Consider the following 13,163-nt stretch of genomic DNA (forward strand, 5'->3'; position numbering starts at 1 on the left):
GCTGTGTACAAGTGATGTGTCCGTGTAACAAAAGCCGGTGATTACTTTCTAAATTGTATGTGCTTACGAAGAAGCTGATGTCTCACCGCTCTGGGTCATGTCTTCATTCAGAGAGACAGAAACAGAGAGAGGGAGAGACATCACAGCGCAAGACTGTCTTCTGGTGCCATCTTTTCTCTCAGAGAGCAGTGTGAACACCTCGGTCATGCGTGCCCAGAGGCTGCCCGGCTAGCTTCGCGGGCGGGAGACAGACGACCAGGGACTCATGGCTGAGTGGTACGCAGTTCAATCTAAGCTATCTCTAATCACAATGCTGTCCTTATATATCCTGAGGCGGAAGAGTCAGGTCCCAAGAGGATGTACGTAGGATAGGGGGTGGGGAGAAGGAAAAAGCGTGTAAAACAGTGAGGATTAAACCAATGCCCTGGAGGCAGGGCGGTGCTTAGTGAACAGTGGTTATGTAAATAGAATACAGTGTTAAGCAGGGGGGATGAAACCAATGAAACAGAAGGGGTCTTAGAAGCAGAATTTAGAAGCAGACCAACAAGAGGCAAGTGTGGTGAACTATCTCTCTGGTAGCGCTACCTGGGGAGATATCTCTGAGGCCCCACGCCCATTGAAAGCACTGTGGTATAATAACACTGAAGTTTGAGAGAAACTCCATGCTACACGTTTTAAGAGACTCGCAGAAAAAGACCACGGGCCCAAGTGGGTTCATTCTTGATGATGATGCTGGTACTGCCTACGTGGTACTGGACCTTCTTATCCTTGACTCCCAGATGCAGAAACTAAAATCCAAAGCAGACAAGAAGAGTCAAGAGTTAGGGAGGAACATGTCATCATACATTATGGCTCTGAGCCCTCTTTCATCCTACATTCCAGAGTGTTTCTTCTGTGTTCAAATAATGCTCGTTGAATGAGACCTCTTGAAAACATTCACTGGGGTGGGTATAGATAACATAATGGTTATGCAAAGAGACTCTCATGTCTGAGGCTCCAAAGTCCCAGGTTCAGTCCCGCAAACACCATAAGGCAGAGTTGAGTAGTGCTCTCTGGTAAAAACAAATGAAAAAAAAAAAAAAAAGGAAAATAGAAAATATTCTCTGGTCAAGTTTTTTTTTTTTTTTCTTCAGGGTTATTGCTGGGGCTCACTGCCTGCACTAGGAATCCACTGCTCCTGGAGGCTATGTTTTCCCTTTTGTTGCCCTTGTTGTTTATTGCTTTTGCTGTTGTTGTTATTGCTGTTGTTGTTATTGCTGTCATCGTTGTTGAATAGGACAGAGAGAAATGGAGAGAGGAGAGGAAGACAGAGAGGGGGAGAGAAAGATAGACACTTGCAGACCTGCTTCACTGCTTGTGAGGTGACCCCCCTGCAGGTGGGAGCCGGGGGGCTTGAACCGGGAAGCTTATGCCGGCCCTTGCACTTTGCTCCATGTGCGCTTAACCTGCTGTGTTACTGCCTGCCCCCTCAAGTGTGTGTGTGTGTGTGTGTGTGTGTGTGTGTTTTATTGCTCTGATAGTACCCTCACTACCCCTACGTGGCAGGCTGACATTCTGTGACAGAAACCAAGGACAAGTAGCAGTAGCATACCAGAAAGATCTCCTTGAAGCCGCTGAAGAGCTCCCGCACCACCTTCCTCATCTGGGGCACCAGCTTGAAGATACGCAGAGGTCGCAGGCAGCGGAGAACCATGAGGAGCTGGGCTCCTGACTCCGCCGGCACGTTCTGAGGCATCCAACAAAGAAATATCAAGCTCACCTAATGGGGGAAGGAAAAGAAAGAGAAGAAGAAGAAGAAGAAGAAAAAAAAAAGTCTTGGAATTTCTACAGTGGATCCAGTACAGTCTACAGCTTCTGAGAGCCAGGTGGCCACATCTTCATTCAGCAGGTATGCGGGCAGCTTCTAAACTCTGATCCCAACCTCAACTTCTCAATGGTCGCCAAAGCCGAGTTGGTCTGGTGTGTGTAGAAGTGAAAATGGGGCTCCGACACTGTGTGTGTGTGTGTGTGTGTGTGGTATACACCAGTGAGTGCTGCCCCGTTCTCTGATGCTTTCATTGTGGAATTTACAGTCTGACATCCCCCGAGGTCAACAAGACTGAAAGTCTTTTGATCACGGATGCTCACTAAACTTCAAGCTTGACCCAGTCATTGCTTTTAATAATCATCAAACATGCTACTTATTGCCAGTGACACTTCTATTTATTGTCCTGGGGAGACACTGCTTTTTAAAGCCTTATCATCCATCTAGAGAAAAAAAGGAGACATTTTAAAACATCTTATTTATTATTGGATAAAAACAGAGAAATTGAGTGGGGAGAAGGAGATAGAGAAGGAAAGAGACAGAGAGGCACCTGCAGCCCTGCGTCACCACTCGTGAAGCTTTCTCCCTGCTGGGGGGGGCAGGGGCTTGTAGGCGGGTCTTTGCACACTGTAATGTGTGCACTTAACCAGGTGTGCCATCGAATGGACCCCCAAATTTCTTATTTTTCCATCACAGTTATTGCTGGAGCTTGGTGCACCATGATTTCGCAGTTCCCAGCATACTTTTTTCACCCTTTCTGACAGAAACAAACAAAAAAAACATAAAACAAACAAACAGAGCAGGAGAGAGGAGTGGGTAGAGTAGGAGAGAAAGAGAGAGAAAGAGACATACCTGCAGCTCTGTTCCACCTCCCCTCAAGCTTCCTTGCAGGTGGGAACAGGGGGCTTAATCCACCCTTCTACTCCTCTCCACCCCCCCCCCCACAAAAAAAGAAATTTCTTTTGAGGGGAGCTGGGCAATGACACACCTGGGTAAGTGCACATAGCACTAAGCTCAAAGATCTGCGAGAGGATCCGGGTTTGAGCCCCCGGCTCTCCACCTGCAGGGGAGTCACTTCACAGGCGATGAAGCAGGTCTGCATGTGTCTGTCTTTCTCTCTCCCTCTCTGTCTTCCCCTCCTCTCTCTACGTCTCTCTGTCCTGTCCAATAAAATGGAAAAAATGGCAGAGTGCTGGCCTGGAGCAGTGGCTCTGCACATGGGCTCTGAGGTAGAAGGGCTTTAGGTTCAAACCCTGTTCTCACCAGAAACCAGTGTTTCACCCTCTGGGGAAAAAAAAAAGACTTTGGGGCTGGGTGGTGGCACACCTGGTTGAGCAAACATGTTACAGTGCACAAGGACCCGGGTTCCAGCCCTCAATCCCCAGCCCCCACCTGCAGGGGGAAAGCTTTGTGAGTGGTGAAGCAGGGCTGCGGGTGTCTCTCTATCTTCCACTCCTCTCAATTTCTGGCTGTCTCTATCCAATAAATAAAGATAATAAAAATTTTAAATAAAATAAAATGGGAAAAATGACCACCAGGAGCAGTGGAGAGAGAGAGAGAGAGGGAGAGAGAGAGAGAGAGAGAGAGAGAGAGAGATTTCTTTTGAGTTTAAATGAACTGATGAACTGAAGGATAACTTTCTCTAGCCAGGCAATTTGTGCAGGGAACCAAAGGCAGTGAGGTTCAGCCGCACACATTGTGGCTTGCTTGTAGTAAGAAGGGGTGTCTCAGTTACAAGCTGTCCTTTTGTGCTTGCTTGCTTTCACTATAGGAGTAACAAGGACTGTGGCTTGCGAACCAGCTCTGTGGGGTTAGACCTGATTAATGCACGTCTTAAACGTATGTGATGTGCTTGATGTCTCTGAACCCCAGCCCGCAAATTCTGTAAGGCTTTTATTTAGACTCTGGATTCATGGCCTTTCTGTGCCTGTCATGGGCTCCTTTTACTTAAGAGCCCAGTGACAGCTGCTAAGCCTCTGTCAATCATATATCTCATTCGGGAAAAAAAATGCAGGAGGTAATTTGTCTTCAGAAACATTACAGGCAGCATTTAGGAAATAACCCAAGACTCACGAGATAGATAAAGATGTCCATTACGCCACCAAAGTCCCGGATGACTGCTGTCGGGGTGAAAAACAAGCCGTCCGCCATAATCTTCAGATTAAGCTCGATGCTCATGAATATCACGAACACGTACTCGGCGATCTGCAAAGGGGAGGGAAGGGCAGTGGGCCGCCCCGGGTGTGCACGGTGCGCACAGCAAGGCTGGATGGGGTTGGCCCTAGCCAGCAGCCCTACCTGCAAGGTGGGCGCATGCATGACTCTGCGGAACGGGGATTCGAACATCATGGAGATGCAGGAGCAGATGGTGACGATGATCATCACCCAGTCCAGGTATGTGACCAGGCCCAGCAAGTCACTGTCAGAGCCAGACGGGACAGAGTCACAGATATGCCACAAAATCAGAGGCCCCACTGCCACGGTGGTAGTGATGGGACTGAGAATATCTCCATCTTTTTAATTCTCTCTCTTTTTCTAAAAAATCATTTTAAATCAGTGTATTATTAATGATTAAGATGAGTACAATTCCACACAGTTCCCGCCACCAGAACTCCGTATCCCGTCCCCTCCCTTGATAGCTTCCCTATTCTTTTTTTTAAATTTTATTGTATTTATTTTCCCTTTTGTTGCCCTTGTTGTTTTTATTGTTTCTGTTGTTATTGTTGTTGTCGTTGTTGGATAGGACAGAGAGAAATGGAGAGAGGAGGGGAAGACAGAGAGGAGGAGAGAAAGACAGACACCTGCAGACCTGCTTCACTGCCTGTGAAGCGACTCCCCTACAGGGGGGATCCTTATGCTGGTCCTTGCTCTTTGCGCCACCTGCGCTTAACCCTCTGCACTACCGCCTGACTCCCAGCTTCCCTGTTCTTTATCTCTCTGGGAGCATGGAGCCAGGGTCATTATGGGGTGCAGAATGTGGAAGGTCTGGCTTCTGTAATTGCTTCCCTGCGGAAACTGGGTGTTGACAGGTCAATCCATACCCCCAGCCTGTTTCTGTATCTCCTTAGTGGGGTAGGACTCTGGGGAGGTGAGATTCCAGGACACTTTGGTGAGGTTGTCTGCCCAGGGAAGTCCGGTTGGCATCATGGTAGCATCTACAACCTGGTGGCTGAAGAGTATTAAGATATAAAGCAAAGCAATTTGTTTAATAACCAGGAACCAATGTCCAGTGGAGAAGCAATTACAAAAGCCAGACTTTCCACCTTCTGCACCCCATAATGACCCTGGGTCTATGTTCCCAGAGGGATAAAGAATAAGAAAGCTTCCAGTGGAGTGGAAGGGATACAGAACCCCGGTAGTGAGAATTGTGTAGAATTAATTCTCTCTTTTTAAATTATTTATTTATTACAGGATACAGACAGAGAGAAATTGAGAGGGGTGGGAGAGACAGGGAGGGAAAGAGATAGCCAGACAGCTGTGATCCTGTTTCAACACTTCAAGGAAGTTCATCTACGCCGATGACATCTGCTGTGCAACTCAGGCATCAAAGTTCGACATCCTTGAGGAAACACTCACGAAAGACATGTCTCTGATATCTGATTACTGTAAAAAATGGCAACTAATCCCTAGCACTGCAAAAACGGTATCATCTGTTTTCCATCTACACCATGCCTCGGCCTCGCGTGAGCTTAATGTGCAGCTTGGCGGTACGAGAATCCGGCATGAAGCCCAGCCAGTCTATCTTGGCGTTACTCTCGATCGCACTCTGTCATTTCACAAACATCTCATAAAAACTGCAGCAAAGGTGGGCGCGAGGAATCACATCATTGCAAGACTGGCCAGCTCCTCATGGGGCGCGAGCGCTTCCACACTACGATCATTGTCTCTGGCATTATGCTATTCCACTGCAGAATACTGTGCCCCAGGATGGTTCCGTAGCCCCCATGTCCACTTGGTCGATTCCAAATTATATTCCTCCATGAGGATAATTTCTGGAACCACCCCGGTTCCATGGCTGCCAGTTCTTAGCAACATCGCCCCGCCAGATATTCATTTGGGATGCGGCATCATCTAAGTTCATTTCCCACGTCTACGCTCGACCGGACCTGCCAATATACGCGGATATCTTCGCCCACCCTGTCCAACGCTTGACGTCTCGTCACCCAATCTGGTCCCCTACGCCTACAATGAACTTCTCTGTTCCAGTCTCTTGGAAACAGAGCTGGCAGTCAGCTGAGGTAAAGAACAAACACCTCATCACAGACCCCTGCAAGCGTCAACCTGGCTTTGACCTAGCACGTTATGATTGGGCCCTCCTCAATCGCTATCGAACAGGCCATGGCCAGTGCGCCGCTATGTTCCATCGCTGGGGAGCCAGAGACGACCCGAACTGCCCCTGCGGCTCCAGACAGACTATGACCCACATAGTCAACGACTGCCACCTCTCCAGATTCAAAGGAGGTCTTGAAACTTTACATCAGGCTCAACCTGACGCTGTTGACTGGCTACGGAAGAAGGGCAAACGCTAGAAGAAGAATACTTGTGAAGCTTTCCTCCTGCAGGTGGCGGCCAGGGACTTGAACTTTGGTCCTTGTGCACTGTAATGTGTGCGATCAACCAGGTGCACCATCACCTGGCCTCTATATCTGTATATGATCTATATCTACATTTATGCCTACAAATACATATATATTTTATCAATTTATTGGTTTGTTAATGGTTGACGGTACAGTTGTTGATAATTTCTCATGTCCCTGTGACAGGCGTCTGCAAAACACTCCAACTCCAAACTTAGATTCTTTCCCTCCATCCTGCATCAGGCCCTCAAATCCCTCCCCTTCTCCTCATCCCCCTCTCCATGTCCTCCTCCCCCAGAATCCTTTGGTTTTCGGAACAGTACACCAAAATCAGTCCAAGCTCTGCTTTGTGTTTCCCCTTCTGTTCTTGTTTCTTAAGTTTTGCCCATGAGTGAGGTGATCCCCTAATCATCCTTCTCTTTCTGGCTATCTCACTTCACATGATTCCTTCAAGCTCCATCCAAGATAAAGTGAAGAAAATGACTTCATCCTTCTTAATAGCTGAGTACTATTCCACTGTGTATATAGACCACAGATTTCTCAGCCACTCATCTGTTGTTGGACATCTGGGTTGCTACCAAGTTTGGAGCATAGTTACATATTGTGCTGCTATGAACATAGGTGTACACAGATCTTTTGGGATGGGTGTGTTTGTTTCCTTAGGATATATCCCCAGGAGAAGAATTGTTGGGACTGAGTGAACCCTTCCAGCTGTCTTGTGAACAGCAAGATGCAGAGCCAAAACAAGAAGGGGGTTTTATATTCCTAAGTGGCATCAAGCAACACGTGCACAATTCAAATGCGCGTGACCAAGAGTTTGGAATGCTTACTAAAACTGATGGTACTTGGTGTTTTTCACGGCTCCTGTAACAGGGTCTGTTTTCGACCTGTAAGAGAGAAGAAATTAAGTTCCACAATGGCCTGTAACCACTCGGTGGCAGGGCATTTACAAACATTTCCTCCACCCAGGGGCCTTTTGACAGCATCACTAACATGCCTATCCTAACAGGTAATTTAGCAGAACTTTGAAAGGCAGAGACTATTCCATGAAGGAAAGTTACATGAGTTTTCCGTGGGCACTTGATCCCAGGAAAGTGTCAGATTTCTCATAATATTGGACTTTAAATTTGCAGCTCCCACTCTATATAATCTTGGACATGGGTATTACAAAAGGGAAGGTTAACTGCCTATTTATTTATCTATTTAACATCTATTTATTATTTATTTATTTATTATCTATTTATTTATCTACCTATATATCTCCTCCCTCTCTCCCTCTTAATTTCTCTCTGTCCTATCAAAATAAATCAAATACATATCGTAAAATAAAATTTGGAGTTAGTTACACTGACATACTAACCAGCTGTGGGAAGAAACACATTAAAATGGCTGTTGGGTGATTTTATTTTGGGAAGAAACACATTAAAATGGCTGTTGGGTGATTTTATTTTATTTTATTTTATTTTATTTTATTTTATTTTACTTTGCCTCCAGGGTTATTGCTGGTGCCTGTGATACGAACCCACTGGTTCTGGAGGCCACTTTTCCCCATTTTGTTGCTCTTGATGTTGTTATTGTTGCCATTGATGTTGTTGGATAGCACAGAGAGAAATAGAGAGAGGATGGGAGACAGAGAGGGGGAGAGAAAGACAGACACCTGCAGACCTGCTTCACTGCCTGTGAAGCGACCCCCCTGCAGGTGGGGAGCCGCGGGGCTCAAACCGTGACCTGTACACTGGTCCTTGCACTTTGTACCACCTGTGCTTAACCCGCTGCGCTACCGCCCGACCATTGGGTGCTTTCTACACACTAGTTTCTAGCTCGGCAAAGAGAAGCAGTGTGATTAATTAGCACACGGCTTATTCTGTGACCCCCATTAGGATTCCAAGTCCCTTCTTCCAGGGGTGACAATCCCTCCTGCACTCTGCAGGGCTCGGCGAATACCCAGGTGAAATGCAGCGGAACTTACGCGTTGAAGCGTGCTCGCACCACCACCCGGCAGAAGTTTCGGAACCTATGCTCCCGGCCCACGATGAACAGGGGTTTGTCAAAGTAGGGGTGGTTCTCCCGAAGCTCCTCCTCTTGGACCTTCCTGGGAAAGGAGGTTGAGAGGAGAGTAAGGAGCAGGGGGAGTCTCTCTCTCTCCCAAAGGAAGAACTGAGAGGTGGTGGGGAGGCTCCTACCTTTTCATTTCTGCTTGCTCCTTTTTCTCTTGGATCATCTTGATCTCACTGTCTTCTCTCTGGGCATTTCTGTACCTCACTGTATTGGAATGCTAGACGTCGGCGAAAATGAGCGGGGTGGTAAGGTGGACATTCTTTTGAAATCCCTAAAGTAATCACTTATAAACAAATAAAAGAAATATCTTCCTACATACATTGTATTCAACATAGAGATTTTCACCTGTCTTCTTTGTTCCCTACATTTGGGGGTCTTTAGACACATGGAGAGAGGTGGGTAGGTCCTACTATCCTTTCTAACATTCTCTGCTCTCAAATTTCTACCTTTGATTTCTTTACGTGATTTGTTCTTTTCTGTAGCACACGGCCAAAACTGTCATGGTGATTCAGAGCTGACTGAAAACAGACAGAAATCCCAGGACACTGAATGATCTGTTTATTGGCTCTTTGTGAGAAAGTGAGCACCTGAAGAGAAGAGGTTCTGTCCTGTCCTCACTTAGCAGGACCTGACACATGGCAAACACTTGGCAAATATTTCTTGAGTTAGTACATAGATGAATGACCCAGGTTGTTTCCTTTCTCCCTCTGTCTCTCCCTTTTAATTAACTATTCTTCCCTCACTCCTCTTTAACTTCAGAAGACAGAAAAATTGAAAGCGATAGATAGGAAGAGAGAAAGTCAACTGCAACACTGCTAACCATGTGTGAAGCTTGAACCTAGATCTTTGCACATGATAACCTGGGTGTACCCCTGCCCAGCCTCTGTCACTCTCTATCTGAAAAAGTCAGTCTAGAGAAGTAAAGCCTGGTGATAGGGGAAAAGAGAATTCTCAGGTAGTACATATTTTTGGGCAAAATAATTTAAAAAAATAACACAGCATTTCCTATTATGTAAAGTTTTGAACTTGTAAACACCAGATGCAGATTCTAGGATATTCAGAAGCCGGTACCTGTTCAAAACCCATGACAACAACTATGTCTAAGAAATTCTTTGTGTCTATTTATCTAAAAAAAATGCAACTGATACATCACTTAGGTATTTCTGTCTTAATGAAGGCAGGTGTTTTGTGGGGTATCTGGATTCTTCTATATTGAATGGCCTACTGGATCTGACCATTTAAACTACTGTCCTAGTTCCCTTCAATTTGAAGTCAGTCTCTCTCTCTCTCTTTCTCTCTCTCTCTCTCTCTCTCTCTCTCTCTCTCTCTGTGTGTGTGTGTGTGTGTGTGTGTGTGTGTGTGTGTGTGCCCGTGCGCATGCAACTTAAAGGGTTTCCACTTAGGCACTAGATAGGGCTGCCCACTATCACTATTACTGTTCAGCATTTTGTTGGAAGTTCTTGCTATAGCTATCAGGCCAGGAATTAAAGGGAAACAGACTGGAAAAGAAGAAGTCAAACTGTCACTACTTGAATATGATATGACAGTATATATAGAAAGACTTGAAGCTCCTGGAACTTGTCAGGGAATATAGTAAGGTATCAGGCTACAAAATTGACATACAAAAGTCAGTGGTATTCCTTTACATAAACACTATGTCAGAAAAAGAATAAATCCAGGAATCAGCCCCATTCACTACAGTAGCAAAAACAGCAAGATATCTAGGAATAAATAATAAACCTAATTATAAACCTAACAGAAGAAATGAAAGACTTTACACTGAAATTACATCACTATTCAAGGAAATACACACACACACACACACACACACACACACACACACGTGGAAAGATATCACATGTTCGTTCATGGATTAGAAGAATTAATATCACAGAAATGACTCTTCTACCCAGAGCCATATACAAATATAATGCAATCCCCATGCAGGTCCCACCAATTTCCTTTCTTTCTTTTATTGGGGAGATTCATGGTCTATAGTAAATACAGTTGTTGATGTGTGTGTGTAAGATTTCTCATCTTTCTGCAAAACACTCTCACCCCCAGCCTAGGTCCTCCTCCACCTTCTTGCACCTGGACCTGACCACCATGAGCCCCCACCAGCTCCCATCCCAGACTCCTTTACTTCACCGAACAACACACTGAATCCTGTCCAAGTTGTGCTTCCACCAAAGTTATTTTAAGAGAATAGAACAAGAGCTACAAAAGTTTATCTGGAACCAATCTGCAGTCCTAAGGGAGATGGGATGAGGTGACAGAAAGAATGAAGCTCTGAGATTTGTCCAAGGGAATCATTTATGGAATACACCTTTCTAGTCACGTTTCCAGAATTCAAAGCACTGTTCAGAACTCACATCCTGAGTCAGTGTCTCCAGAGACTTCCCTCTGCTGATCCTCTGACTGTTGGATCCGTGTCTCAGTGATCTGAAACAACCAGAGCCAGCGGGTTAGTGCACTTCACCTCCACATTCTGACCTAGACACGATCTTTATCATATATATATTCAAGCAACTTTGCCCACAGCCCCATGAGGACTTACTATTTTCTTTTTTTAATATTTATTTTATTTATTTATTCCCTTTTGTTGCCCTTGTTGCTTTTTTATTGTTGTAGTTATTATTGTTGTCGTCGTTGTTGGATAGGATAGAGAGAAATGGAGAGAGGAGGGGAAGACAGAGAGGGGGAGAGAAAGACAGACACCTGCAGACCTGCTTCACTGCTTGTGAAGCAACTCCCCTGCAGGTGGGGAGCCGGGGGCTCGAACCGGGATCCTTATGTGGGTCCTTGTGCTTTGTGCCATGTGCGCTTAACCTGCTGTGCTACTGCCCGACTCCCACTATTTATTTTCTGTAGCAAAAGGTGCCAGTCTAGGCAAACACTCTTGATCCTGTCTAACAGAAAATCCCAAGCATTTCTTTCTGGTCTTAAAAGTGACAAATTGGCTAGCACCAAGGAAAAGGTGCTTTTTTGTTAATTTAATTTAATATAATTTTATTAGAAACAGCTAGAGAAAGTAAAGAGGTGAAAGTGAACGAGACCAGACCATAACATAGAAGCTTCTTCCCATGAAGTGGGAGCCAGGCTCAAGCCTGGGCAGAGCAAGTGGGAGAGCAGGGCAGGGCTGTGCGACCTATTTTGGCAGCCCTGAAATATAGAAGGCACAGCTTACCCACTTTGCCATCTAGGAGGTCCTGGGTTCCAGGCCCTGGCCACTGCATGGCAACACCCTACAAAACAAGGAAGCTTCATATGCAGTGAGGTAGAGCTGTGGTCTGTCTGTCTATCTATCTATCTACCCATTATTTAATCTATCTAAAAAAAAAAAGTTTTCTGGGAGCAGTGGAATTGTGCAAGAGAAATCCCTGGGGGACAAAAAATTAAGGATTTATTGTATTTGTTTCATATGATATAGGGAGGAGAGAGAGAGAGAGAGAGACACTCTGCGACAGGTAGTAGCACTGGTAATTGAATCAAGAACCTCAGGTATGCAAGTCCTGTACTCTACCAGTCAAACTATCTTCCTGGCCACTGGAAGACTTCTTTTTTTTTCCCTTCTATTTGAATCTTTGAATCCAATGGTGAGTTTCATTGCTCTCGTGATCCCCAAGGATCATCTTGGAGAACTCGCCGTCACCCCCAGGCTGCTGCCCGACCTCCCCTGCTGACCAGGACCCACGCAGAGATCCCCCGGCCCCCCTCTGCTGAGCTCCTCTGCAGCCCGGCTGGCCCGCGTCCCCTTTACCTGCGCTCCTGGCGGATGTGGTGCTGCACGCTAAGGATGGACCTCTCCTTGGCCGGCTGCCCCTCAAAGGACCCGCTCAGCACACGCTGTCGAGTGCAGGCCCTGTGGGCAGAAAGACAGCCTGGCATGAATGCGTCATCTGCACCCGCGGACAGCCTGACTCCAGAGAGCCCGGGGCTCGGGGTAGGGTAGGGAGGTTTCAGTGGACACCAAGGCACCAAGGAAAAAGAGAAACCCAGCCAGTGACACACAGCCAAGAGGGGGCGCAGGCTGGCAATTGCAGCTCTGAAGAATGAAGAGGAAGCTCCAACCTCATGCTCAAATTGGAGAGCTTCTGGCAGGAATCCATAACCAGGAAGGAGCCTAACCACAAGTACTCATGGTATCTGTTTTTGAATTTTCTTTTTTTCCCCCCCTTTTTTTCCTGCAGGTGGGGACTGGGGGAGCTTGAACACAGGTCTTTGCACAGGTCTTTTGTGTGTTTAAACAGATACAATCCAGCCCCCCAGTTGGCTTTTGAATCCTATCATCTAAATAATTTTTTTTTCTCTTTTTAAACCAGAGCACTGCTCAGCTCTGGTTTATGGTGGTGTGGGAGATTGAACTTGGGACTTTGGAGCCTCAGGCATGACAATCTCTTTGCAGAACCATTATGCTGCTATCTACCTCACCCTCATCTAAGAATCATTAGCCTTTCCTTGTCTCAGGGTTGAGATCTTAGTGAAAAGATTTATGACTGCTGAGTGGTTGACAACATTCTGAATGCCTAGGGGGAAACATTTACACAAATTCAAAACATGTAAACACATCACGGGAAATCAAGTCCAGACAGCCACGATCCTCAGTTTAAATTGACGACAGACCATGTGGAGTTAAAGAGCCAAAAGACAACTAGATGGGCCAGCCAGCATTTCTGGCTCCCATATACAGAAATCACACTCGTTTGCACAATTACACAGGAAGA

At 46.1% G+C, this 13,163-nt stretch overlaps 1 protein-coding gene across 1 annotated transcript in view; it reads right to left on the reverse strand.

The window, feature by feature from the left end:
* NALCN (sodium leak channel, non-selective) overlaps window positions 1-13,163 on the reverse strand; it is a 349,157-nt gene that overhangs the window by 46,165 nt on the left and 289,829 nt on the right. The window contains exons 19-26 of the mRNA XM_060191812.1: window positions 12,200-12,301; window positions 10,812-10,881; window positions 8,565-8,656; window positions 8,351-8,473; window positions 7,212-7,268; window positions 4,103-4,223; window positions 3,878-4,009; window positions 1,592-1,759 (exon numbers count right to left, since the gene is read on the reverse strand). Of these exons, the coding sequence (XP_060047795.1) occupies window positions 1,592-1,759; window positions 3,878-4,009; window positions 4,103-4,223; window positions 7,212-7,268; window positions 8,351-8,473; window positions 8,565-8,656; window positions 10,812-10,881; window positions 12,200-12,301 (865 nt within the window). The remainder of the gene's footprint in view (window positions 1-1,591; window positions 1,760-3,877; window positions 4,010-4,102; window positions 4,224-7,211; window positions 7,269-8,350; window positions 8,474-8,564; window positions 8,657-10,811; window positions 10,882-12,199; window positions 12,302-13,163) is intronic.

Source organism: Erinaceus europaeus, chromosome 5, assembly GCF_950295315.1.
Source record: "Erinaceus europaeus chromosome 5, mEriEur2.1, whole genome shotgun sequence".
Classification (NCBI taxonomy): Eukaryota; Metazoa; Chordata; class Mammalia; order Eulipotyphla; family Erinaceidae; genus Erinaceus; species Erinaceus europaeus.